Source organism: Bombus huntii, unplaced genomic scaffold, assembly GCF_024542735.1.
Source record: "Bombus huntii isolate Logan2020A unplaced genomic scaffold, iyBomHunt1.1 ctg00000057.1, whole genome shotgun sequence".
NCBI classification, from domain to species: Eukaryota; Metazoa; Arthropoda; class Insecta; order Hymenoptera; family Apidae; genus Bombus; species Bombus huntii.
The window spans coordinates 35,669-60,078 of NW_026099318.1; the positions used below are offsets into that span (position 1 = coordinate 35,669).

The 24,410-nt window shown below is 33.0% G+C and overlaps 4 protein-coding genes and 1 long non-coding RNA gene across 19 annotated transcripts in view; 3 read left to right on the top strand and 2 right to left on the bottom strand.

The window, feature by feature from the left end:
• LOC126875736 (venom serine protease Bi-VSP-like) overlaps positions 1–17,693 on the bottom strand; it is a 46,508-nt gene extending 28,815 nt beyond the window's left edge. For 3 of the 13 annotated variants that reach the window (XR_007693616.1, XR_007693617.1, XR_007693619.1), the window contains exons 1-3: positions 16,824–17,689; positions 1,231–1,902; positions 561–935 (exon numbers count right to left, since the gene is read on the bottom strand). Coding sequence is in view for 2 of the 13 variants with exons in the window: in XM_050638620.1 (XP_050494577.1) it covers positions 1,727–1,902; positions 2,410–2,700; positions 16,824–16,926 (570 nt within the window). In the remaining 11 variants the exon portion in view is untranslated. Of the gene's footprint in view, positions 1–185; positions 936–1,135; positions 1,903–2,409; positions 2,701–13,689; positions 14,440–14,639; positions 15,407–15,913; positions 16,205–16,823 lie in introns of those variants that run through there. The other 10 variants (XR_007693623.1, XR_007693622.1, XR_007693621.1 and 7 more) reach the window with 7 other exon arrangements.
• LOC126875741 (omega-amidase NIT2-A-like) overlaps positions 1–24,410 on the top strand; it is a 199,007-nt gene that overhangs the window by 13,405 nt on the left and 161,192 nt on the right. The gene's annotated exons all lie outside the window — the stretch shown is intronic.
• Positions 103–20,216, top strand: LOC126875742 (omega-amidase NIT2-A-like). 3 transcript variants are annotated; one of them, XR_007693630.1, is made up of 5 exons: positions 103–152; positions 4,796–4,980; positions 5,375–5,543; positions 5,818–6,128; positions 19,783–20,216. XR_007693630.1 is itself a non-coding variant. In XM_050638629.1 (3 exons), the coding sequence occupies exons 1-3, from the start codon at positions 4,897–4,899 to the stop codon at positions 5,949–5,951; spliced, it is 387 nt and encodes a 128-aa protein (XP_050494586.1). In that variant the 5' UTR covers positions 4,800–4,896; the 3' UTR covers positions 5,952–6,713. The 3 variants fall into 3 exon arrangements, 1 of the variants encoding a protein (XP_050494586.1); XR_007693629.1 differs by lacking the exon at positions 19,783–20,216 and adding an exon at positions 6,280–6,713; XM_050638629.1 differs by lacking the exons at positions 103–152; positions 19,783–20,216 and having other exon boundaries at positions 4,800–4,980; positions 5,818–6,713.
• LOC126875764 (uncharacterized) lies at positions 6,918–11,107 on the bottom strand. The gene is made up of 2 exons (XR_007693654.1): positions 10,950–11,107; positions 6,918–10,801 (listed from the first exon to the last, which is right to left on the bottom strand). It is a non-coding gene; the product is annotated as an uncharacterized LOC126875764 (long non-coding RNA).
• LOC126875745 (omega-amidase NIT2-A-like) lies at positions 18,307–20,002 on the top strand. Its single transcript, XM_050638633.1, has 3 exons — positions 18,307–18,484; positions 18,879–19,047; positions 19,322–20,002. The coding sequence occupies exons 1-3, from the start codon at positions 18,401–18,403 to the stop codon at positions 19,453–19,455; spliced, it is 387 nt and encodes a 128-aa protein (XP_050494590.1). The 5' UTR covers positions 18,307–18,400; the 3' UTR covers positions 19,456–20,002.

Genomic DNA, 24,410 nt, shown 5'->3' on the forward strand with positions numbered 1-24,410 from the left:
ATTGACGTAACACAAAGAAACCTGCGCAGCAGCACTGAACAGATATTGACGTCATACGAAGAGTGCAGATGGATCAATACGGTCGACAGAAGTTTTATATATCTGGAGTGCGGATAAATTTTTACTGAGAGTCGTATAGGAATCTATAATCTGTAAGTACACCTTTGGCTGAATGGAAATTTCTCTTACATATAGTCAAAAATGCAGAAACTGTGTATTGAATTGGAAAGTGATAAAAAATAAGTGAAGTTTCGAGGTTGCATGTGATTGCATGAGTACACAGGACGTTTTTAGCGAATAAAAAATAATTTTGAAAGACACGAGACTTATCTTGTATTTTATGCACTCTCTGTGTCCGAATTTCCAGAAGCTCTCTATCTTATGAAGTGTTTTAGATTAGCCGGAAAATTTTGTACGTACATACAAGAAGTATACGATCTAAGTGGAATATTCCATTATTCTCTTGATACAACAGAAACGAAATTTACAGAACTTCTCAGAAAGTTGGTTTATTATTACCAAATTAATAGAATTAATATACGTTTATCATCTTTACATACCTAAGTCGTGGAGGTTTATCGTGCGTAAAAAATTAGTGTCGTTTCAAAGTTACATTTCGTACATTTTAAGCCTATAATTTGTAACGTACAAAACAATGTAAATTTGAGCTGTTTCTTATCTCCACAATAAGAAAATCCAACTTTACGTTTTTTACACAATGATATTTATGGAACAGTAATATCATATTATTGCATCGCTTGGAGAATGAAGTCAAGGTACGATGTGACCCTAGTGTAAACGCTGGGATACCCAGCTGTGCCACACTTATAAGCATAAGACACAATACCTATTAAATACGAGGTTAATTCATGTTGTATCAGCAGTGGTCCGCCACGGTCAGCCTGAAAGGATCGTTAAATTTTTAATCAAAGATACTGAAATATATCGATCGAATTGCATTGAAATTATACTTATATACAGTAATAATCTTCTATTGATTTGTGTATTGAAATACTCCAATTTATAACGTACATGTTATATGTATTTTGAGCAAAACTAAGATTAGAAGGAAATTAGATTAAATACCATAACGAGGTGTGAGAAGTGGGCAAAACTATTAAATTGTGTTTATCTATTATTTTTAATGTTTAAGACGTCGATTTGATGTTAATTCGAATTGACGTGTCTTCAGATACCGTATAGTTTGTAGTAACTCTGTAACTTAATTACCGTACAAGAATCCTCTCCACCCTGAGCATGTTCGGCGCATATTATACCATCAGTGATATCAGGTGCATTAGGAAATTTGGAATAAGCTATTTTGCATTCGGCGTTCTTAATCACTGGCATTTGTACTTCCATTAATGCATTAGGTCGTGGTCGTCCTACGAAGAAAATGAGAAAGATATTTAAGACTGGAACTGTTTAATTTTATTATAAAATTGATATCACTTGCTATATCTTAACGCTCCCCATCCAGCAACAAGGGGGTTATAGCCGACGAAGTTGCTCTTTCGTACAAATGGGATATACGTACCCTGAAAAATAAAAAAATAAATGAAAATGCAGGAAACGAATGACCAAAAGTATGAGAAAGAATTGTACACGCTTTATGACACAATATATGTGTACAGTAAGAAATTTCAGGATATGATACTTCAGTAATACTCAATAGCATATATATATATATATTTGAGGACTTACTCGAAAATGGCACCTCCTCCACCTATCTAAGAATGGCAATATTATGATTGTGTATGTTTTCTATTCCATCCATATGTGCACAATGTGCTGCGGTCAAAACATGCCTAGCCGATATCAGGGAACCTCCGCACTTCCATAGTGGTTTGTCTGGGTTTCGGGGATTACGAAAACCTAATGCAGCGATCCATGGCCAAGCGCCTAAAATGCAATAGTCATAGTTGTGAATATACATAATTTTTTCTCACATAACGAGTAACAACGATTATTACCTATTCGATATTCGATCATACAGCAGACGATAAGTACATACGTACAAATACTCTGAAATAGAGATTTGATAAAGACAGAAATTAAATTTTTATTCCAGTGGAATACAAATTATTAAATAATTCTATATAATTTCTATTTGAACTATACTGAACTATAAAGTTCAAACGTGTAATTTCTGCCCTAACAGTTTTTGATCTCTATCCATATTATTACTCCTATATCAATTTTTTATTTCAAGCAAAAAGATACTCTTCCTAACATGAAGTAAAAGAAAGAAATAATTCAAGTTAATAAGTAAAGTTACTACCGATAAAATCATAGCATTATTATTTAGTCTAATTGAAATGTACATTGATGTGCTGTTTAATGCCTTTAAAGTTCATGCTTTGCAGTAAATGGCTTATTATTAATCGGAAAGAAAGACATAAAACGTACCAAGTTCAGCTGGTTTACCATCGACCACCCTGGTATGAGAGACGTTGCTAAAACCACAGTATGGTGGTCGCAAAGCCTTATACTTATACACAGTTTTTATTAAAATTTCTCTCTTCTCTTTGTTTGGATCGTTCGGACAGCAAACGATCGTAACATTGACCTGGTATCTGCACACTGATCGTCTATAAAAATCGGTGGCTGTACGGTACTGTATCTGCCATATTTCTTGCAGAGGTTTACATTTTCTGTAGTCAAGGCACCTGCCTTCTTGATTGTCCGGTGTGGTACATTCTGGATCAAACAATTTTAAAACATTTATACAGTTCAAAGATGCGTAAGAAAGCGACACCGATTACTCAACTTTCGAAGTAAAAAGCCGATCAAGTCCACCGGATTGCCCTACAGACACGTATTAATCCGTAAGAGTTAGTCATCATGTTGATAATAATTATCTAAAGAAACTTTTCACGTGAAAATATAAAATTTTAATTGATTAGATATTGTGTTAGCCATACTTAAGAAAGAAAATGAAAATGAATGAAATGAAAGAAAAGGACTACCTTCAACCTCATGTTTTAAATAAACACTTTGTCAGTTTTGCGGTAAATAAATTCTTAGGAATTCAGGACAGTTTTTAGTGAATCATTTTGTTTCGACCGTTCGCGGAGAGACGCGATCGCGAGATAGCACGTCAACGAGAGTTGTAAGTTCCCGTTACGATTAAATAATCGACGCCACGAACTGATCGATCCCCTTATTTCGATTATGATAATAAGGGTAGTTCAATGAAATTCCACAGAATTAACACAAATAAATTAATGTTTATTTCAACAACTTATTAACTAGAAAGATATAAATGGAACAAAAAAAATGTAACTGCGTTTTGGTTGATAAGTAATGCGCGACATACCACATGTGTTGACGGTTCGACTTCTCGAAAAGTTCTGAACGCCTTTCGATTTTTTTCGTTTTTTCTGGAAGGCGACCCCCACTACGTTCGGATCACGCCACATTCTTTTACTGCGAGGTAAAATACGGGCCACGAGTCGACGTTTCTGGAAGTCGCCCTGCTTAATGAACCATGCGCTTGCCACTACAATGTTTGTTTGCCGGGCAGACGCGACGATCCGTCTGCGACATTATAGTGCCGCGATCGATAGTTAAGAATATGACCTATGGTAAGCCGCATGGCGTAACATTCTCCCCCCCGTTGAGAGGGTACCGATCAAACTAGGGAGGTGTGGTTGAAGTTCCCATCTTATTTCGTCTCGGTGGCTAGTTGTTCGGGTTTCTCGAGATCGGGTTGAATTGGCAGTGGGACAAGCCTTTTGACGCCCCGATCCAAAATGCTCTTTGCCGTCTGAACTGTAGCTGTCCGGATGACACCATCGGCGCCTGAATGAACCTTGATAACTCGGCCCAGAGGCCAATGCATGGAGGGAACGTTGTCCTCTCTGAGGATGACGATTGTGCCCTTTTGGATGCTGTGTCCACCCTTGCTCCATTTATTGCGGTTGGTTAGCTCGTTCAAATACTCCTTATGCCAGCGGTTCCAAAAATGTTGTTTAAGCTGTTGGATATGCTGCCATTTGGAGAGTCGGTTCGATGGAATGTCTCTGAAATCTCGATCACGTAAGCACATTAATGAATCGCCAATGAGGAAATGTCCGGGAGTGAGGGCTAGGAGATCATTTGGATCGGTGGAGATAGGAGTTAGCGGGCGGGAATTGAGGACTGCTTCTATTTCTATGATAAGAGTATTACGGTGTTAAGCTCATATGTTTCTGTTTCTCCACTCGCGCTGCGCCATAATATCCTTTGATATTTCCGATCCTCTGGTCGTACGAGGAATTGCCGATACATTTTCTCGATCTCGCCAGTGAGTACGTACTGATGAGCGCGGAATCTAATTAATATACAAAATAAATTGTGAATTGATTCGAGAATATAGGATTTCCCCATTTTCATGATTATCGTGATTTTTGTATAAATATATTTTTTAAGATACTAATAATTAGGTACTTATAAATTAGTATTATCAATTATTTTGCATTTATAATTCCGCCTCTAGTATAAGTGTTAATTGAAAACTAACTTTATGTTTCAAAAAGTACTAGCAAAGTCGTTGAGTAACAAGCCACTGATGCTAACACAAATAGCATTGTCGTAATTAAATATTTCTAAATATTCATTTTTCATTTTGAACCTGTAGAAACAATTTATTATATATACTATTAGCTAAGTAATTGCATATTTAATTAAGTCGAAATATAAAACTTAGTTATTTTAATAATTTAAAAAATAAAAAACTGACAAACATTTCAATTTAATTTATGGTTGGAACAAAAGACAGTTATTTTTCATTAATTGAAATATTGCAATGCAGAGTACTTTCGAAAATACGCCGAGAGTATTCCTGATGGTGAAACGAGCGTTGCTTCATCGAACGCAGCTAAAGAAAACAACATCTATGTAGTTGGTGGTACGATGCCTGAAATAGAGGGCGATAAATTGTACAATACCTGTACTATTTGGGGTCCCGATGGAACTTTGATAGCAAAACACCGAAAGGTAAGTAATATATTCCTTTATGGCTTTGAATTTGAAAATATTGGGGCGAAGAAAGTGACTCTATCTAGGAATAATTTAGGAATATACATATGTACATACGTATACTATAACCAATTCTATAATTTACGGTTTATAGATAACGTTATGATACGGGAAACGCCCATTTTTGTTGTAATGTGTAATATAAATTTTTCACATACTTAAAATATTATTATACTTATTTTTTCTCCTTTTTAAACATTATTAAATGATAAGATTTTTTAATAAAAGAAAGTGATAAAAACGCTGTCAGTTATTAAATAAAAAATAATTAAAGTTTAGGAGTTGGTAACTTTGATATTAAATTACAAAAGTTGCAGCAATAGAATTAGCGACCACATTTTTATGTTATTAGGTACATCTATTCGACATCGACATTCCTAATAAGATTACTTTTCGAGAGAGTGATTCACTCAGTCCTGGTAACTCCCTAACGACGTTCGATGTGAAGGGCTGCAAAATAGGTATTGGCATTTGCTGTGATATTAGATTCGAGGAAATGGCACGCATTTATCGGAACAAAGGTACAGTAACTTAATCGATCAATACTTAACTAGCAAAAAATTAAATATCTTTCTTAAATATATTCTATATAAAATTAATATAATCTGTAACTCTGTATAAAAAGAAGCTTAATTTAAAAAACCAGTATATTTGCTGAAAATGAAACAACTAAAAGAATTAAAAGCACAATAAGAGGACTGTCCTCGCATATTCAGAAATGATGGAATGTGAACCGTGCAACTACGAAGTTAATTGGTATTCGGTGGCTTCATATTTCCTGCTTCTCTGGGTTAGGTTGCCAAATGCTGATATATCCAGCGGCATTCAATATGACCACTGGACCACTGCACTGGTCATTACTTCAGCGTTCCAGAGCGAATGATAATCAATTATACGTTGCCTGCATATCACCGGCTCGTGTTCCTTAAGCAAGTTACGTCGCATGGGGACATACACAGTTGACCAATCCCTGGGGAAAGATTCTTTACGATTTGGAAACTCAAGAGAATATGGCAGTCACCGATATCAAAAAAAAAAGAAAAAAAAAAAAAAGAAAAAAAAATTTCAACAAATAAATAAATAAAAAAAAAAAGTCACCGATATCGGTAATTTACAGCTTAAAATTAAAAGCGAGAGATCCATGATGTAATTAATTTTTAGTCTCGTTAATTTATCGATTTAGCCATCTTCCTCTGTATTTGTTGAATTTATTAGTAAGCATTACTTATTACTTCGTATGTTTCTTTTTTCTATCAGATCTAAAAGTTGTTGAGGAAGTAAGGGCTCAGATACCTACATTTTCTCAGAGACGTACAGATTTGTACGACACTGTCTGTAAGAAGGAGTAACTCTACACTAAAACAGAAAATGTTTTTTTATAATATTTCTACTACGATATCCTTTTTTGTGAATTATTACTAATTTCTTATCATCCATTTCTTGTAAATATATTATATCACGATATTACAGATATATACATAGATATACACGTTAATTAAATCCTCTATATGGTATTTTTATATCAGTGTCATAAACATTGTAAACCGAAAATCTTCTATTACACGCGTACATATACAGTCAATATTATTGTTACATATAGTGATACATACGTTGATCCACACATTAATTAAATCCTCTATATGCTATTTCTACTTTGCTATCTTGAATAGATAAATAACATGTCGCTTCCAGATGTCAAATATTATTTGCCAAATGCACATATAATGATATAATTACATATAATGATAATAATAATATAATAATTATATATAATATTGATAATAATGATATAATTACATATAATGATAATAATAATATAATAATTATATATAATATTGATAATAATGATATAATTACATATAATGATATATACGTTGATCGACACATTAATTATGTCCTCCATATGGTATTTTTATATCGGTGTCATGAACATTTTTCCCCGAACGACCTTCTATCACGCGCGTACGTATATCGAGAATATTATTGTATTATCGTATTATCGAGAATATGTGTTGATATACACATTAATTAAATCCTCTATATAGTATTTTTACTTTGCTATCTTGAATAGATAAATAATCTCGAATATAGACATACAGGTACACTTACGTTGATATACACCTTTGTACAAGGTGTCAAAAAATTTTTTATCACGGCGTTTTTTTAAGACGATTTTATAGCTTCGAAATTGATCTTGACACGATTTTCAATGTCAAATTATTTTTCTATTGCATCATGTGATACTCATTAGGAGGAACAAAACTTCTGTTTTCTTAGAAAAAATGTTTGAAATTTCATTAATTCCTAGATTGATTTTATTTATACTTTAAGGTCAGATATGACATCAAATAATGTCAATACTAATATCTAGTTATTTGTCAATTTACAGCATCTGAAAAACAAGATATCTTCGAGACAGCGTGGGTTTTCTTTCCAACTTTCTTAACTTTCAACAATAAAATTTTCGTCAAACGATACAATCTATCCAACAAAGTTCTTGTACACAGCCAATCTCGTAAGAACATAGATCTTCTTCAAGTATTATTCTTCACAATGCTTCGTGTGGAATTTCTACTTGACGAGTTATTATTAAACGATTAAAAGCTTATTATTATACGATAATGTAATATCGTAGAATAGCTTTGATTGGAGATCGGCTGAAATTAGAAAACACCGTGTACGCCGTCTTTTTGTGGTTTGTTTACATCCAAGAGCGCCTAGTAACAGTGACGCGAGAAAAGATAAGCAGCGTCAAAACAGAAGTACGGTTTCATATTTCAAGGAGTGGCAATCAAGAGGCCAGAGTATGTGAGCCGAAAAGTGTGTGTGTGTGTGCGCGCGCGCGCGCGTGTGTGCGTGCGTGCGTGCAGGACCGAGCAGGAATGCATTGGCGAGGTTCAGAGTTGATCGAGACGTCGAAGCATAGAGTCGTTAGAATTGAGTTGCGAGTGTTGTCGAGTGTTAGAGTTGCTAGTGAGAGAGAGAGAGAGAGAGAGAGAGAGAGAGAGAGTTACCAAATAGTTGTCAAGTTATTTGTTGTAAATACGAGCGTTGCATTTAGTTTTCCTGTTAATCAAACATCGTTTCTCTGTCTAACTAATATCTGTATTTTCAATCCATTATTAATAAATTATAATTAATCGGACAAAATTACACCTTTAATATATTCCGATATTACATTACCGTTATGTAATATTTATCATGCTTATTTTGTACGTAAAACGAATCGTTGGAATATTCCCGAAGCTAACGAAGCATTTCCCAAAAGTTAAACCGAAGAAATTAACGCGAATAGTTAAGTGAAATTTTTCCATTAACTTGCTGACCAACCGGCAAATAAAAAATCATAAAAATTGTTTCAATGTGTTGAGGTCACGCATAACTTCTTTTTTCATTGACGATTACCAAACAGGTAAAATTTCGAAATTGTACGAAGGCCACGTGACCAGATCGTATTGGAATTTGAAGTGCATGGAAAAAGACAACTCGAAGTACAAACCTTGAGCTGTACTACTCGAAGTACAAACGTGAACTAATGGATGCAGAAAAGCAATTAACGCCAAACATCCGAACAGCATCTTGGAGCCCGTCATTGTTCTGAAATAAAAGAAGTGACGAATTAAAAAGACGCAGGACTAATAATAATAAAGGAAACTTAGTTCGTATTATAAATTGAATTTACATCAGAAAAGAAGCACGATCAAGCGAAACAGATCGTAGAAATGACAAATATCATCGATATACGTTTCAGTGTAATTTCACTTTTGAAAATTATTTAGTTTAATACGATCGTATTCATCGCTCTGAAACTTTCATTGTGCTGCAATTTGTGCTGCGTCTTTTTAATTTCTCTATCTTTCTGTGTTTTCGGAAAAATTACTTGAAAGATTAAGAATTGCTTGCCTTATTTTATTTTCGATTAGTTAGGATTTGATTATTCCAGGTAAGGTTTATTATTTATAACAGGTTTTATCACTTGTTTATTATTTAGGAGTTTGTTATTTTAGGATTAGTACCTTTTAGGATTTCTTATCCTTCGAGTTTCTGTTTCAGATATCTAGGTCTATTTCAAGATGTTTTATTACATTAGGATTATTTATTCGATTAAGATAATTTAAGAGTTTCACAATGTACAAAGAAATAATCGCGTGAAATTTAGATTTATGCTTTAAACGTATTAAACACGCGGTAATTTCAATGTCTATAGCCTCGAACGTGTTCTGATTAGTTGTGTCATTGTCTGTGACATTGAAATCACAAAAATCCATTGCAAGTGTGCTGTCATGCAATGTGGATGTAATTGGGTTTTTTGGGTATTTCCTGTATCATCTGATTTGTACAGTACTATTTTAACGCAAGGACAGGAAAGTTATTATATATTTCCCGTCCATTATTTGAATCGTTGTGAAGTGTAACGAATTATATTCGATTCGAGGAGATGTTAATGAATTACCCATTTCATATGTAATTACATGGAAATAAAAATCATTGCAAAAATAATTGATCTAATGACAACGGAATTTCCAATATTTTTTTGTTTCGTCACGTCTTTTTCATAATATATCTTTTATAGGTACGTGATTTATTAATCGTTCGAATGGAAATAATTATTCGTATAATATTCAAATGATTCTAGCCATAAAATAAATTAAAACGATACCTGTAATGCAATCTGCGTATGACGTCAACCTCGATCTATGCTTATACAAGAAATTTTATCAATCAATGACTAGATATACAATAATCAAATATTATAAAATTTCCTGAAAACCTTTAGGTGTTAATATTAAGGTGTTAATATCTTTAATATTTGCAAGTTATTGTTTAGCGCTAATTAGTTAGAATGTAACAAGTGGTGTACCAGAATTGAGATAATTAAGCCACACGAACAATCTTATTTAGATCTTTTTAATTTTTTAATTCTCTTTTGCTCTAATACTTCGTAAAATTAATCTTCATTAGCTACTACACTTCATAGAATAACAAGAGATAATTTTTCTTATATAACGTTTCATTCATAAAATCTATCATTAAAGTATATCTTCATAAAAATATCATTCCATACTAACGGTATATTTGGTGTCATACGAGATAACAGTTACCAGTGATGACATATGTAACTTTATAAAGATATCTCGTTTTATTATATATTAAAAGAATGTACTCATTGCTGCTATATTTCAGATGAAAAAAAGGTGGCAATGATTTTACAGTAAAATCGTTCGTTTACAACTGATTCATTTACATTTCATGATAATACTGTGCATTCTGAATATGCTATGATTTGGTTTAAAATAATAAATAGTCCATTCTTGCATACTATTGCTCCAGCTTTACTTGTATTATCGATATTGGTATAAATAGAAAGACAATTAATGTCGTTCGAGTCTATTTTCGGATCATTTATATTACGTTTAATCCATATAGTTATTATATGAGACATAGTATCGTAAAATTTGGAAGAATAAAACGTTCGTACAGGAAGTACATTTTATAAGAACTCCAACAAATCTGCGTGTGCACCTAAAATACAAACTGATAGTGATTGTTCATAAGTTTATATACATTATCTAATGTCAATCGAAGGTATCAATTCTTTTTCTCCATAAGAGTACTTCTTCATTTATATGTGTTCAAAAATACATGTGTTCAACCGTGAAGCATATGTCACCTACAACGAAAAAGAGTTTTCCTATACTTAATATTTCCTTTATATACCTATGAAAGTCTATTCTTCGCGTAGTATGAAATTATGAATAAATCTGGAATATTGTTCAATCTGAAAAGAAAAATAACTTATTGACATCATTCATTGATACGAGATTCAGAATGTTTGTTTTGTCTTGCAGAAAAAGAAGGCAGCCCTCCCTTTCTTTTAATGTGAAATAGAAAGCGAAAATTTGAAAACAGATTTTTTGGAAATTTACTTGCAAATATCGTTTTCAATATCGTGATTTTCTTCCCAATGGTACTGTACTTTCAAATTTTCCAGTATCCCTCTAAAAACAAAAAGTCGAACCTCGTTATTGTTAACGTAGGCATTACAAGGAAGCGAAGTATTAGAAAGCAGCTCCTTTTTATTATGGATTTCTCTATAATCATGTAAATAAGAAATTCCGGAAATTTTTTCCTCAAGAATTTAATTCTTGTGTTTTGATTGATAATTATTACACTGCATACTAACTTTTCGCATACTGTTCGCGTCTAACAGTTTCCTAATAATAACTACTTCAAAATTACATATGTTCTTGCACGAATTCAAAAGTACGTATGATACAATTACAATTGATTCTAAAATAATAATTATTTAAAGATATTAAGATACTAATTAAACGTTTCGCTGTATTTCAAAATCTGGAACAACAAATTTTTATTTATAAAAAATGAAACTGTCTTTATATATTCTTTGTCATGATGCTATTTCTTATTACCGTGTCGACATTTTTTAAAATTCATTTTGTTATCTCTACGCAATAGGAAAATTCATATACTGCTTAATATTTTTTGCATATTATCCATCCACCGCATGATATCTTCTGAAAAATCAAAATATTAATGTTATATTATTACAATGCTTCTTAAATATCAATTTTTGACAAATTTGAAATCCAATATATTTTGCACAATTATTATTTATCAAAAAATTCCAAGTTAGTAACTTTCTTTTCAAATGGCAAATAACATATACTTTGACTTACCTGTAAGTTTTTGTTCCTAATCATCATTTCCTCTTATAGAACACATCATTATTGTTCTCATAATTACTACCAGTGTCATAGATATTGTAGTGGCTACAACTGAATTAATAGAAAATGATAAATAACTGTGTATAACACTAACACATAATTGTGTATAACAATGACAGATAACTTTTACTTACATATCAGTCGATAAGGGATTACTGTGATATCCTGTTGATGTTTCTTAAGGCACTTGATTAGGTGCGATACGGTATCATTCCTTATGGTATACTGTAGATAAGTATTTTAGAAAATAACAAGAATAAATCTAAATTATTCAGAGGTTCCAGTTTCGGCTTAGACATAAATACAGGACCATTTGCAAAGAAGAAAGGGTGCGTTTCTACAGCCTCGTTATAGTAACCATGAATACCAATCTCTGAATTACTGGTTACTAAACATAAATATCCTATAAAATTTAATATATTTCTTTAATTTTTAATACATACATGAGTTAGTAGTTCTAAATTATGAATCATCCTACCTGTGATATTACACTTTTCCTTATAATATCATCACTCGAGTGAACAACATTAAGATCATGTAAACCATGTCATCCTATCTTACTGTGAAGATACTTAGTTATGTTATCTAACATTATAAAAATATCATCAAATTCAAGTCCTTTTATTCACATCACATGGCCACGACGATCTGGTTCTTCGTTATATAATGTTCTAAAATTTGTCGTATATATAGGATGTACAAACCGTGATATCAAGGTATCAGTTCTTCCTTCCCAAGGGACAGTTTCATTAAAATTCTGATAGAATTAAAAATTAATTATTAATATTCTAACAATCATATATGTTAAATACATTATAGTCAACGATATATACCTGAGCGAATGTAGGGGTGATTCCTTGATAATTATAAATGTCATCAGCCCACATCATTGTGCCACTTCTTTGTACTCCAGCCTCTAGATTAACAGCCTAAACAAACATACGAAATTTTATAGAAGCTGTACAAAATATAGTATATATGCGCAATATTGAAGCGTTCAAGGGGATATAAAGGTAATGTACATCACATACACGTGTACTCTCATGCAACAAAATACAATTAGATTTAATAGTATAAGCTCTTTTATTCATCATAAGAGATTGGAAATTTAAGTGTCTTACGAGGGTGAGTAAAAAGTTACCCGCTCTGTCGGTGTAGAATTTATTTTAAGCAATTGTCAAAAAAGACATACATCATTTTTTGACATAATCACTCGATTTCTGTATACATTTTGTCCATTTGCCGAAGGACCTTTATATTTTCTCATTAAAAAATGTTTTGGGCTGAGCTGCGAACCACGAATGCATCGTCGTCTTCACCTTTTCATCAGCTTTTTCGGCATCCATCTCGCACAAACTTTTTAAAATCCAAATCTGTCGTGCACTATTGCATAAGCAGAGCCGTGGCTGATTTGCAAATGATTTGCCACATTATCCAGTGTCACTCGTCTATTCCATAGAGCATAAGTTCATGAGCACGTTCAATGTTGTCATCGTGGATGTGGACGGGCGTCCAGCTGTTTTTTCATAACACTTGTGCGATCTTCTTTGAACTTTTGTGCCCATTCAAACACACTTCGTGACAAAACACTTTCTCCATAATGTGCATTAAATCTTTGATAAATATAGGCATCAAACATAACCTCCGACCACAAGAAACGAATCACAGCATCCTGCACTGTTTTCCTGCAAATCACCATTGCAAAGCGCCATTACTCGCGCAACGGTCACAAACGAATTGACGTAACACAAAGAAACCTGCGCAGCAGCACTGAACAGATATTGACGTCATACGAAGAGTGCAGATGGATCAATACGGTCGACAGAAGTTTTATATATCTGGAGTGCGGATAAATTTTTACTGAGAGTCGTATAGGAATCTATAATCTGTAAGTACACCTTTGGCTGAATGGAAATTTCTCTTACATATAGTCAAAAATGCAGAAACTGTGTATTGAATTGGAAAGTGATAAAAAATAAGTGAAGTTTCGAGGTTGCATGTGATTGCATGAGTACACAGGACGTTTTTAGCGAATAAAAAATAATTTTGAAAGACACGAGACTTATCTTGTATTTTATGCACTCTCTGTGTCCGAATTTCCAGAAGCTCTCTATCTTATGAAGTGTTTTAGATTAGCCGGAAAATTTTGTACGTACATACAAGAAGTATACGATCTAAGTGGAATATTCCATTATTCTCTTGATACAACAGAAACGAAATTTACAGAACTTCTCAGAAAGTTGGTTTATTATTACCAAATTAATAGAATTAATATACGTTTATCATCTTTACATACCTAAGTCGTGGAGGTTTATCGTGCGTAAAAAATTAGTGTCGTTTCAAAGTTACATTTCGTACATTTTAAGCCTATAATTTGTAACGTACAAAACAATGTAAATTTGAGCTGTTTCTTATCTCCACAATAAGAAAATCCAACTTTACGTTTTTTACACAATGATATTTATGGAACAGTAATATCATATTATTGCATCGCTTGGAGAATGAAGTCAAGGTACGATGTGACCCTAGTGTAAACGCTGGGATACCCAGCTGTGCCACACTTATAAGCATAAGACACAATACCTATTAAATACGAGGTTAATTCATGTTGTATCAGCAGTGGTCCGCCACGGTCAGCCTGAAAGGATCGTTAAATTTTTAATCAAAGATACTGAAATATATCGATCGAATTGCATTGAAATTATACTTATATACAGTAATAATCTTCTATTGATTTGTGTATTGAAATACTCCAATTTATAACGTACATGTTATATGTATTTTGAGCAAAGCTAAGATTAGAAGGAAATTAGATTAAATACCATAACGAGGTGTGAGAAGTGGGCAAAACTATTAAATTGTGTTTATCTATTATTTTTAATGTTTAAGACGTCGATTTGATGTTAATTCGAATTGACGTGTCTTCAGATACCGTATAGTTTGTAGTAACTCTGTAACTTAATTACCGTACAAGAATCCTCTCCACCCTGAGCATGTTCGGCGCATATTATACCATCAGTGATATCAGGTGCATTAGGAAATTTGGAATAAGCTATTTTGCATTCGGCGTTCTTAATCACTGGCATTTGTACTTCCATTAATGCATTAGGTCGTGGTCGTCCTACGAAGAAAATGAGAAAGATATTTAAGACTGGAACTGTTTAATTTTATTATAAAATTGATATCACTTGCTATATCTTAACGCTCCCCATCCAGCAACAAGGGGGTTATAGCCGACGAAGTTGCTCTTTCGTACAAATGGGATATACGTACCCTGAAAAATAAAAAAATAAATGAAAATGCAGGAAACGAATGACCAAAAGTATGAGAAAGAATTGTACACGCTTTATGACACAATATATGTGTACAGTAAGAAATTTCAGGATATGATACTTCAGTAATACTCAATAGCATATATATATATATATTTGAGGACTTACTCGAAAATGGCACCTCCTCCACCTATCTAAGAATGGCAATATTATGATTGTGTATGTTTTCTATTCCATCCATATGTGCACAATGTGCTGCGGTCAAAACATGCCTAGCCGATATCAGGGAACCTCCGCACTTCCATAGTGGTTTGTCTGGGTTTCGGGGATTACGAAAACCTAATGCAGCGATCCATGGCCAAGCGCCTAAAATGCAATAGTCATAGTTGTGAATATACATAATTTTTTCTCACATAACGAGTAACAACGATTATTACCTATTCGATATTCGATCATACAGCAGACGATAAGTACATACGTACAAATACTCTGAAATAGAGATTTGATAAAGACAGAAATTAAATTTTTATTCCAGTGGAATACAAATTATTAAATAATTCTATATAATTTCTATTTGAACTATACTGAACTATAAAGTTCAAACGTGTAATTTCTGCCCTAACAGTTTTTGATCTCTATCCATATTATTACTCCTATATCAATTTTTTATTTCAAGCAAAAAGATACTCTTCCTAACATGAAGTAAAAGAAAGAAATAATTCAAGTTAATAAGTAAAGTTACTACCGATAAAATCATAGCATTATTATTTAGTCTAATTGAAATGTACATTGATGTGCTGTTTAATGCCTTTAAAGTTCATGCTTTGCAGTAAATGGCTTATTATTAATCGGAAAGAAAGACATAAAACGTACCAAGTTCAGCTGGTTTACCATCGACCACCCTGGTATGAGAGACGTTGCTAAAACCACAGTATGGTGGTCGCAAAGCCTTATACTTATACACAGTTTTTATTAAAATTTCTCTCTTCTCTTTGTTTGGATCGTTCGGACAGCAAACGATCGTAACATTGACCTGGTATCTGCACACTGATCGTCTATAAAAATCGGTGGCTGTACGGTACTGTATCTGCCATATTTCTTGCAGAGGTTTACATTTTCTGTAGTCAAGGCACCTGCCTTCTTGATTGTCCGGTGTGGTACATTCTGGATCAAACAATTTTAAAACATTTATACAGTTCAAAGATGCGTAAGAAAGCGACACCGATTACTCAACTTTCGAAGTAAAAAGCCGATCAAGTCCACCGGATTGCCCTACAGACACGTATTAATCCGTAAGAGTTAGTCATCATGTTGATAATAATTATCTAAAGAAACTTTTCACGTGAAAATATAAAATTTTAATTGATTAGATATTGTGTTAGCCATACTTAAGAAAGAAAATGAAAATGAATGAAATGAAAGAAAAGGACTACCTTCAACCTCATGTTTTAAATAAACACTTTGTCAGTTTTGCGGTAAATAAATTCTTAGGAATTCAGGACAGTTTTTAGTGAATCATTTTGTTTCGACCGTTCGCGGAGAGACGCGATCGCGAGATAGCACGTCAACGAGAGTTGTAAGTTCCCGTTACGATTAAATAATCGACGCCACGAACTGATCGATCCCCTTATTTCGATTATGATAATAAGGGTAGTTCAATGAAATTCCACAGAATTAACACAAATAAATTAATGTTTATTTCAACAACTTATTAACTAGAAAGATATAAATGGAACAAAAAAAATGTAACTGCGTTTTGGTTGATAAGTAATGCGCGACATACCACATGTGTTGACGGTTCGACTTCTCGAAAAGTTCTGAACGCCTTTCGATTTTTTTCGTTTTTTCTGGAAGGCGACCCCCACTACGTTCGGATCACGCCACATTCTTTTACTGCGAGGTAAAATACGGGCCACGAGTCGACGTTTCTGGAAGTCGCCCTGCTTAATGAACCATGCGCTTGCCACTACAATGTTTGTTTGCCGGGCAGACGCGACGATCCGTCTGCGACATTATAGTGCCGCGATCGATAGTTAAGAATATGACCTATGGTAAGCCGCATGGCGTAACATTCTCCCCCCCGTTGAGAGGGTACCGATCAAACTAGGGAGGTGTGGTTGAAGTTCCCATCTTATTTCGTCTCGGTGGCTAGTTGTTCGGGTTTCTCGAGATCGGGTTGAATTGGCAGTGGGACAAGCCTTTTGACGCCCCGATCCAAAATGCTCTTTGCCGTCTGAACTGTAGCTGTCCGGATGACACCATCGGCGCCTGAATGAACCTTGATAACTCGGCCCAGAGGCCAATGCATGGAGGGAACGTTGTCCTCTCTGAGGATGACGATTGTGCCCTTTTGGATGCTGTGTCCACCCTTGCTCCATTTATTGCGGTTGGTTAGCTCGTTCAAATACTCCTTATGCCAGCGGTTCCAAAAATGTTGTTTAAGCTGTTGGATATGCTGCCATTTGGAGAGTCGGTTCGATGGAATGTCTCTGAAATCTCGATCACGTAAGCACATTAATGAATCGCCAATGAGGAAATGTCCGGGAGTGAGGGCTAGGAGATCATTTGGATCGGTGGAGATAGGAGTTAGCGGGCGGGAATTGAGGACTGCTTCTATTTCTATGATAAGAGTATTACGGTGTTAAGCTCATATGTTTCTGTTTCTCCACTCGCGCTGCGCCATAATATCCTTTGATATTTCCGATCCTCTGGTCGTACGAGGAATTGCCGATACATTTTCTCGATCTCGCCAGTGAGTACGTACTGATGAGCGCGGAATCTAATTAATATACAAAATAAATTGTGAATTGATTCGAGAATATAGGATTTCCCCATTTTCATGATTATCGTGATTTTTGTATAAATATATTTTTTAAGATACTAATAATTAGGTACTTATAAATTAGTATTATCAATTATTTTGCATTTATAATTCCGCCTCTAGTATAAGTGTTAATTGAAAACTAACTTTATGTTTCAAAAAGTACTAGCAAAGTCGTTGAGTAACAAGCCACTGATGCTAACACAAATAGCATTGTCGTAATTAAATATTTCTAAATATTCATTTTTCATTTTGAACCTGTAGAAACAATTTATTATATATACTATTAGCTAAGTAATTGCATATTTAATTAAGTCGAAATATAAAACTTAGTTATTTTAATAATTTAAAAAATAAAAAACTGACAAACATTTCAATTTAATTTATGGTTGGAACAAAAGACAGTTATTTTTCATTAATTGAAATATTGCAATGCAGAGTACTTTCGAAAATACGCCGAGAGTATTCCTGATGGTGAAACGAGCGTTGCTTCATCGAACGCAGCTAAAGAAAACAACATCTATGTAGTTGGTGGTACGATGCCTGAAATAGAGGGCGATAAATTGTACAATACCTGTACTATTTGGGGTCCCGATGGAACTTTGATAGCAAAACACCGAAAGGTAAGTAATATATTCCTTTATGGCTTTGAATTTGAAAATATTGGGGCGAAGAAAGTGACTCTATCTAGGAATAATTTAGGAATATACATATGTACATACGTATACTATAACCAATTCTATAATTTACGGTTTATAGATAACGTTATGATACGGGAAACGCCCATTTTTGTTGTAATGTGTAATATAAATTTTTCACATACTTAAAATATTATTATACTTATTTTTTCTCCTTTTTAAACATTATTAAATGATAAGATTTTTTAATAAAAGAAAGTGATAAAAACGCTGTCAGTTATTAAATAAAAAATAATTAAAGTTTAGGAGTTGGTAACTTTGATATTAAATTACAAAAGTTGCAGCAATAGAATTAGCGACCACATTTTTATGTTATTAGGTACATCTATTCGACATCGACATTCCTAATAAGATTACTTTTCGAGAGAGTGATTCACTCAGTCCTGGTAACTCCCTAACGACGTTCGATGTGAAGGGCTGCAAAATAGGTATTGGCATTTGCTGTGATATTAGATTCGAGGAAATGGCACGCATTTATCGGAACAAAGGTACAGTAACTTAATCGATCAATACTTAACTAGCAAAAAATTAAATATCTTTCTTAAATATATTCTATATAAAATTAATATAATCTGTAACTCTGTATAAAAAGAAGCTTAATTTAAAAAACCAGTATATTTGCTGAAAATGAAACAACTAAAAGAATTAAAAGCACAATAAGAGGACTGTCCTCGCATATTCAGAAATGATGGAATGTGAACCGTGCAACTACGAAGTTAATTGGTATTCGGTGGCTTCATATTTCCTGCTTCTCTGGGTTAGGTTGCCAAATGCTGATATATCCAGCGGCATTCAATATGACCACTGGACCACTGCACTGGTCATTACTTCAGCGTTCCAGAGCGAATGATAATCAATTATACGTTGCCTGCATATCACCGGCTCGTGTTCCTTAAGCAAGTTACGTCGCATGGGGACATACACAGTTGACCAATCCCTGGGGAAAGATTCTTTACGATTTGGAAACTCAAGAGAATATGGCAGTCACCGATATCAAAAAAAAAAGAAAAAAAAAAAAAAGAAAAAAAAATTTCAACAAATAAATAAATAAAAAAAAAAGTCACCGATATCGGTAATTTACAGCTTAAAATTAAAAGCGAGAGATCCATGATGTAATTAATTTTTAGTCTCGTTAATTTATCGATTTAGCCATCTTCCTCTGTATTTGTTGAATTTATTAGTAAGCATTACTTATTACTTCGTATGTTTCTTTTTTCTATCAGATCTAAAAGTTGTTGAGGAAGTAAGGGCTCAGATACCTACATTTTCTCAGAGACGTACAGATTTGTACGACACTGTCTGTAAGAAGGAGTAACTCTACACTAAAACAGAAAATGTTTTTTTATAATATTTCTACTACGATATCCTTTTTTGTGAATTATTACTAATTTCTTATCATCCATTTCTTGTAAATATATTATATCACGATATTACAGATATATACATAGATATACACGTTAATTAAATCCTCTATATGGTATTTTTATATCAGTGTCATAAACATTGTAAACCGAAAATCTTCTATTACACGCGTACATATACAGTCAATATTATTGTTACATATAGTGATACATACGTTGATCCACACATTAATTAAATCCTCTATATGCTATTTCTACTTTGCTATCTTGAATAGATAAATAACATGTCGCTTCCAGATGTCAAATATTATTTGCCAAATGCACATATAATGATATAATTACATATAATGATAATAATAATATAATAATTATATATAATATTGATAATAATGATATAATTACATATAATGATAATAATAATATAATAATTATATATAATATTGATAATAATGATATAATTACATATAATGATATATACGTTGATCGACACATTAATTATGTCCTCCATATGGTATTTTTATATCGGTGTCATGAACATTTTTCCCCGAACGACCTTCTATCACGCGCGTACGTATATCGAGAATATTATTGTATTATCGTATTATCGAGAATATGTGTTGATATACACATTAATTAAATCCTCTATATAGTATTTTTACTTTGCTATCTTGAATAGATAAATAATCTCGAATATAGACATACAGGTACACTTACGTTGATATACACCTTTGTACAAGGTGTCAAAAAATTTTTTATCACGGCGTTTTTTTAAGACGATTTTATAGCTTCGAAATTGATCTTGACACGATTTTCAATGTCAAATTATTTTTCTATTGCATCATGTGATACTCATTAGGAGGAACAAAACTTCTGTTTTCTTAGAAAAAATGTTTGAAATTTCATTAATTCCTAGATTGATTTTATTTATACTTTAAGGTCAGATATGACATCAAATAATGTCAATACTAATATCTAGTTATTTGTCAATTTACAGCATCTGAAAAACAAGATATCTTCGAGACAGCGTGGGTTTTCTTTCCAACTTTCTTAACTTTCAACAATAAAATTTTCGTCAAACGATACAATCTATCCAACAAAGTTCTTGTACACAGCCAATCTCGTAAGAACATAGATCTTCTTCAAGTATTATTCTTCACAATGCTTCGTGTGGAATTTCTACTTGACGAGTTATTATTAAACGATTAAAAGCTTATTATTATACGATAATGTAATATCGTAGAATAGCTTTGATTGGAGATCGGCTGAAATTAGAAAACACCGTGTACGCCGTCTTTTTGTGGTTTGTTTACATCCAAGAGCGCCTAGTAACAGTGACGCGAGAAAAGATAAGCAGCGTCAAAACAGAAGTACGGTTTCATATTTCAAGGAGTGGCAATCAAGAGGCCAGAGTATGTGAGCCGAAAAGTGTGTGTGTGTGTGCGCGCGCGCGCGCGTGTGTGCGTGCGTGCGTGCAGGACCGAGCAGGAATGCATTGGCGAGGTTCAGAGTTGATCGAGACGTCGAAGCATAGAGTCGTTAGAATTGAGTTGCGAGTGTTGTCGAGTGTTAGAGTTGCTAGTGAGAGAGAGAGAGAGAGAGAGAGAGAGAGAGAGAGTTACCAAATAGTTGTCAAGTTATTTGTTGTAAATACGAGCGTTGCATTTAGTTTTCCTGTTAATCAAACATCGTTTCTCTGTCTAACTAATATCTGTATTTTCAATCCATTATTAATAAATTATAATTAATCGGACAAAATTACACCTTTAATATATTCCGATATTACATTACCGTTATGTAATATTTATCATGCTTATTTTGTACGTAAAACGAATCGTTGGAATATTCCCGAAGCTAACGAAGCATTTCCCAAAAGTTAAACCGAAGAAATTAACGCGAATAGTTAAGTGAAATTTTTCCATTAACTTGCTGACCAACCGGCAAATAAAAAATCATAAAAATTGTTTCAATGTGTTGAGGTCACGCATAACTTCTTTTTTCATTGACGATTACCAAACAGGTAAAATTTCGAAATTGTACGAAGGCCACGTGACCAGATCGTATTGGAATTTGAAGTGCATGGAAAAAGACAACTCGAAGTACAAACCTTGAGCTGTACTACTCGAAGTACAAACGTGAACTAATGGATGCAGAAAAGCAATTAACGCCAAACATCCGAACAGCATCTTGGAGCCCGTCATTGTTCTGAAATAAAAGAAGTGACGAATTAAAAAGACGCAGGACTAATAATAATAAAGGAAACTTAGTTCGTATTATAAATTGAATTTACATCAGAAAAGAAGCACGATCAAGCGAAACAGATCGTAGAAATGACAAATATCATCGATATACGTTTCAGTGTAATTTCACTTTTGAAAATTATTTAGTTTAATACGATCGTATTCATCGCTCTGAAACTTTCATTGTGCTGCAATTTGTGCTGCGTCTTTTTAATTTCTCTATCTTTCTGTGTTTTCGGAAAAATTACTTGAAAGATTAAGAATTGCTTGCCTTATTTTATTTTCGATTAGTTAGGATTTGATTATTCCAGGTAAGGTTTATTATTTATAACAGGTTTTATCACTTGTTTATTATTTAGGAGTTTGTTATTTTAGGATTAGTACCTTTTAGGATTTCTTATCCTTCGAGTTTCTGTTTCAGATATCTAGGTCTATTTCAAGATGTTTTATTACATTAGGATTATTTATTCGATTAAGATAATTTAAGAGTTTCACAATGTACAAAGAAATAATCGCGTGAAATTTAGATTTATGCTTTAAACGTATTAAACACGCGGTAATTTCAATGTCTATAGCCTCGAACGTGTTCTGATTAGTTGTGTCATTGTCTGTGACATTGAAATCACAAAAATCCATTGCAAGTGTGCTGTCATGCAATGTGGATGTAATTGGGTTTTTTGGGTATTTCCTGTATCATCTGATTTGTACAGTACTATTTTAACGCAAGGACAGGAAAGTTATTATATATTTCCCGTCCATTATTTGAATCGTTGTGAAGTGTAACGAATTATATTCGATTCGAGGAGATGTTAATGAATTACCCATTTCATATGTAATTACATGGAAATAAAAATCATTGCAAAAATAATTGATCTAATGACAACGGAATTTCCAATATTTTTTTGTTTCGTCACGTCTTTTTCATAATATATCTTTTATAGGTACGTGATTTATTAATCGTTCGAATGGAAATAATTATTCGTATAATATTCAAATGATTCTAGCCATAAAATAAATTAAAACGATACCTGTAATGCAATCTGCGTATGACGTCAACCTCGATCTATGCTTATACAAGAAATTTTATCAATCAATGACTAGATATACAATAATCAAATATTATAAAATTTCCTGAAAACCTTTAGGTGTTAATATTAAGGTGTTAATATCTTTAATATTTGCAAGTTATTGTTTAGCGCTAATTAGTTAGAATGTAACAAGTGGTGTACCAGAATTGAGATAATTAAGCCACACGAACAATCTTATTTAGATCTTTTTAATTTTTTAATTCTCTTTTGCTCTAATACTTCGTAAAATTAATCTTCATTAGCTACTACACTTCATAGAATAACAAGAGATAATTTTTCTTATATAACGTTTCATTCATAAAATCTATCATTAAAGTATATCTTCATAAAAATATCATTCCATACTAACGGTATATTTGGTGTCATACGAGATAACAGTTACCAGTGATGACATATGTAACTTTATAAAGATATCTCGTTTTATTATATATTAAAAGAATGTACTCATTGCTGCTATATTTCAGATGAAAAAAAGGTGGCAATGATTTTACAGTAAAATCGTTCGTTTACAACTGATTCATTTACATTTCATGATAATACTGTGCATTCTGAATATGCTATGATTTGGTTTAAAATAATAAATAGTCCATTCTTGCATACTATTGCTCCAGCTTTACTTGTATTATCGATATTGGTATAAATAGAAAGACAATTAATGTCGTTCGAGTCTATTTTCGGATCATTTATATTACGTTTAATCCATATAGTTATTATATGAGACATAGTATCGTAAAATTTGGAAGAATAAAACGTTCGTACAGGAAGTACATTTTATAAGAACTCCAACAAATCTGCGTGTGCACCTAAAATACAAACTGATAGTGATTGTTCATAAGTTTATATACATTATCTAATGTCAATCGAAGGTATCAATTCTTTTTCTCCATAAGAGTACTTCTTCATTTATATGTGTTCAAAAATACATGTGTTCAACCGTGAAGCATATGTCACCTACAACGAAAAAGAGTTTTCCTATACTTAATATTTCCTTTATATACCTATGAAAGTCTATTCTTCGCGTAGTATGAAATTATGAATAAATCTGGAATATTGTTCAATCTGAAAAGAAAAATAACTTATTGACATCATTCATTGATACGAGATTCAGAATGTTTGTTTTGTCTTGCAGAAAAAGAAGGCAGCCCTCCCTTTCTTTTAATGTGAA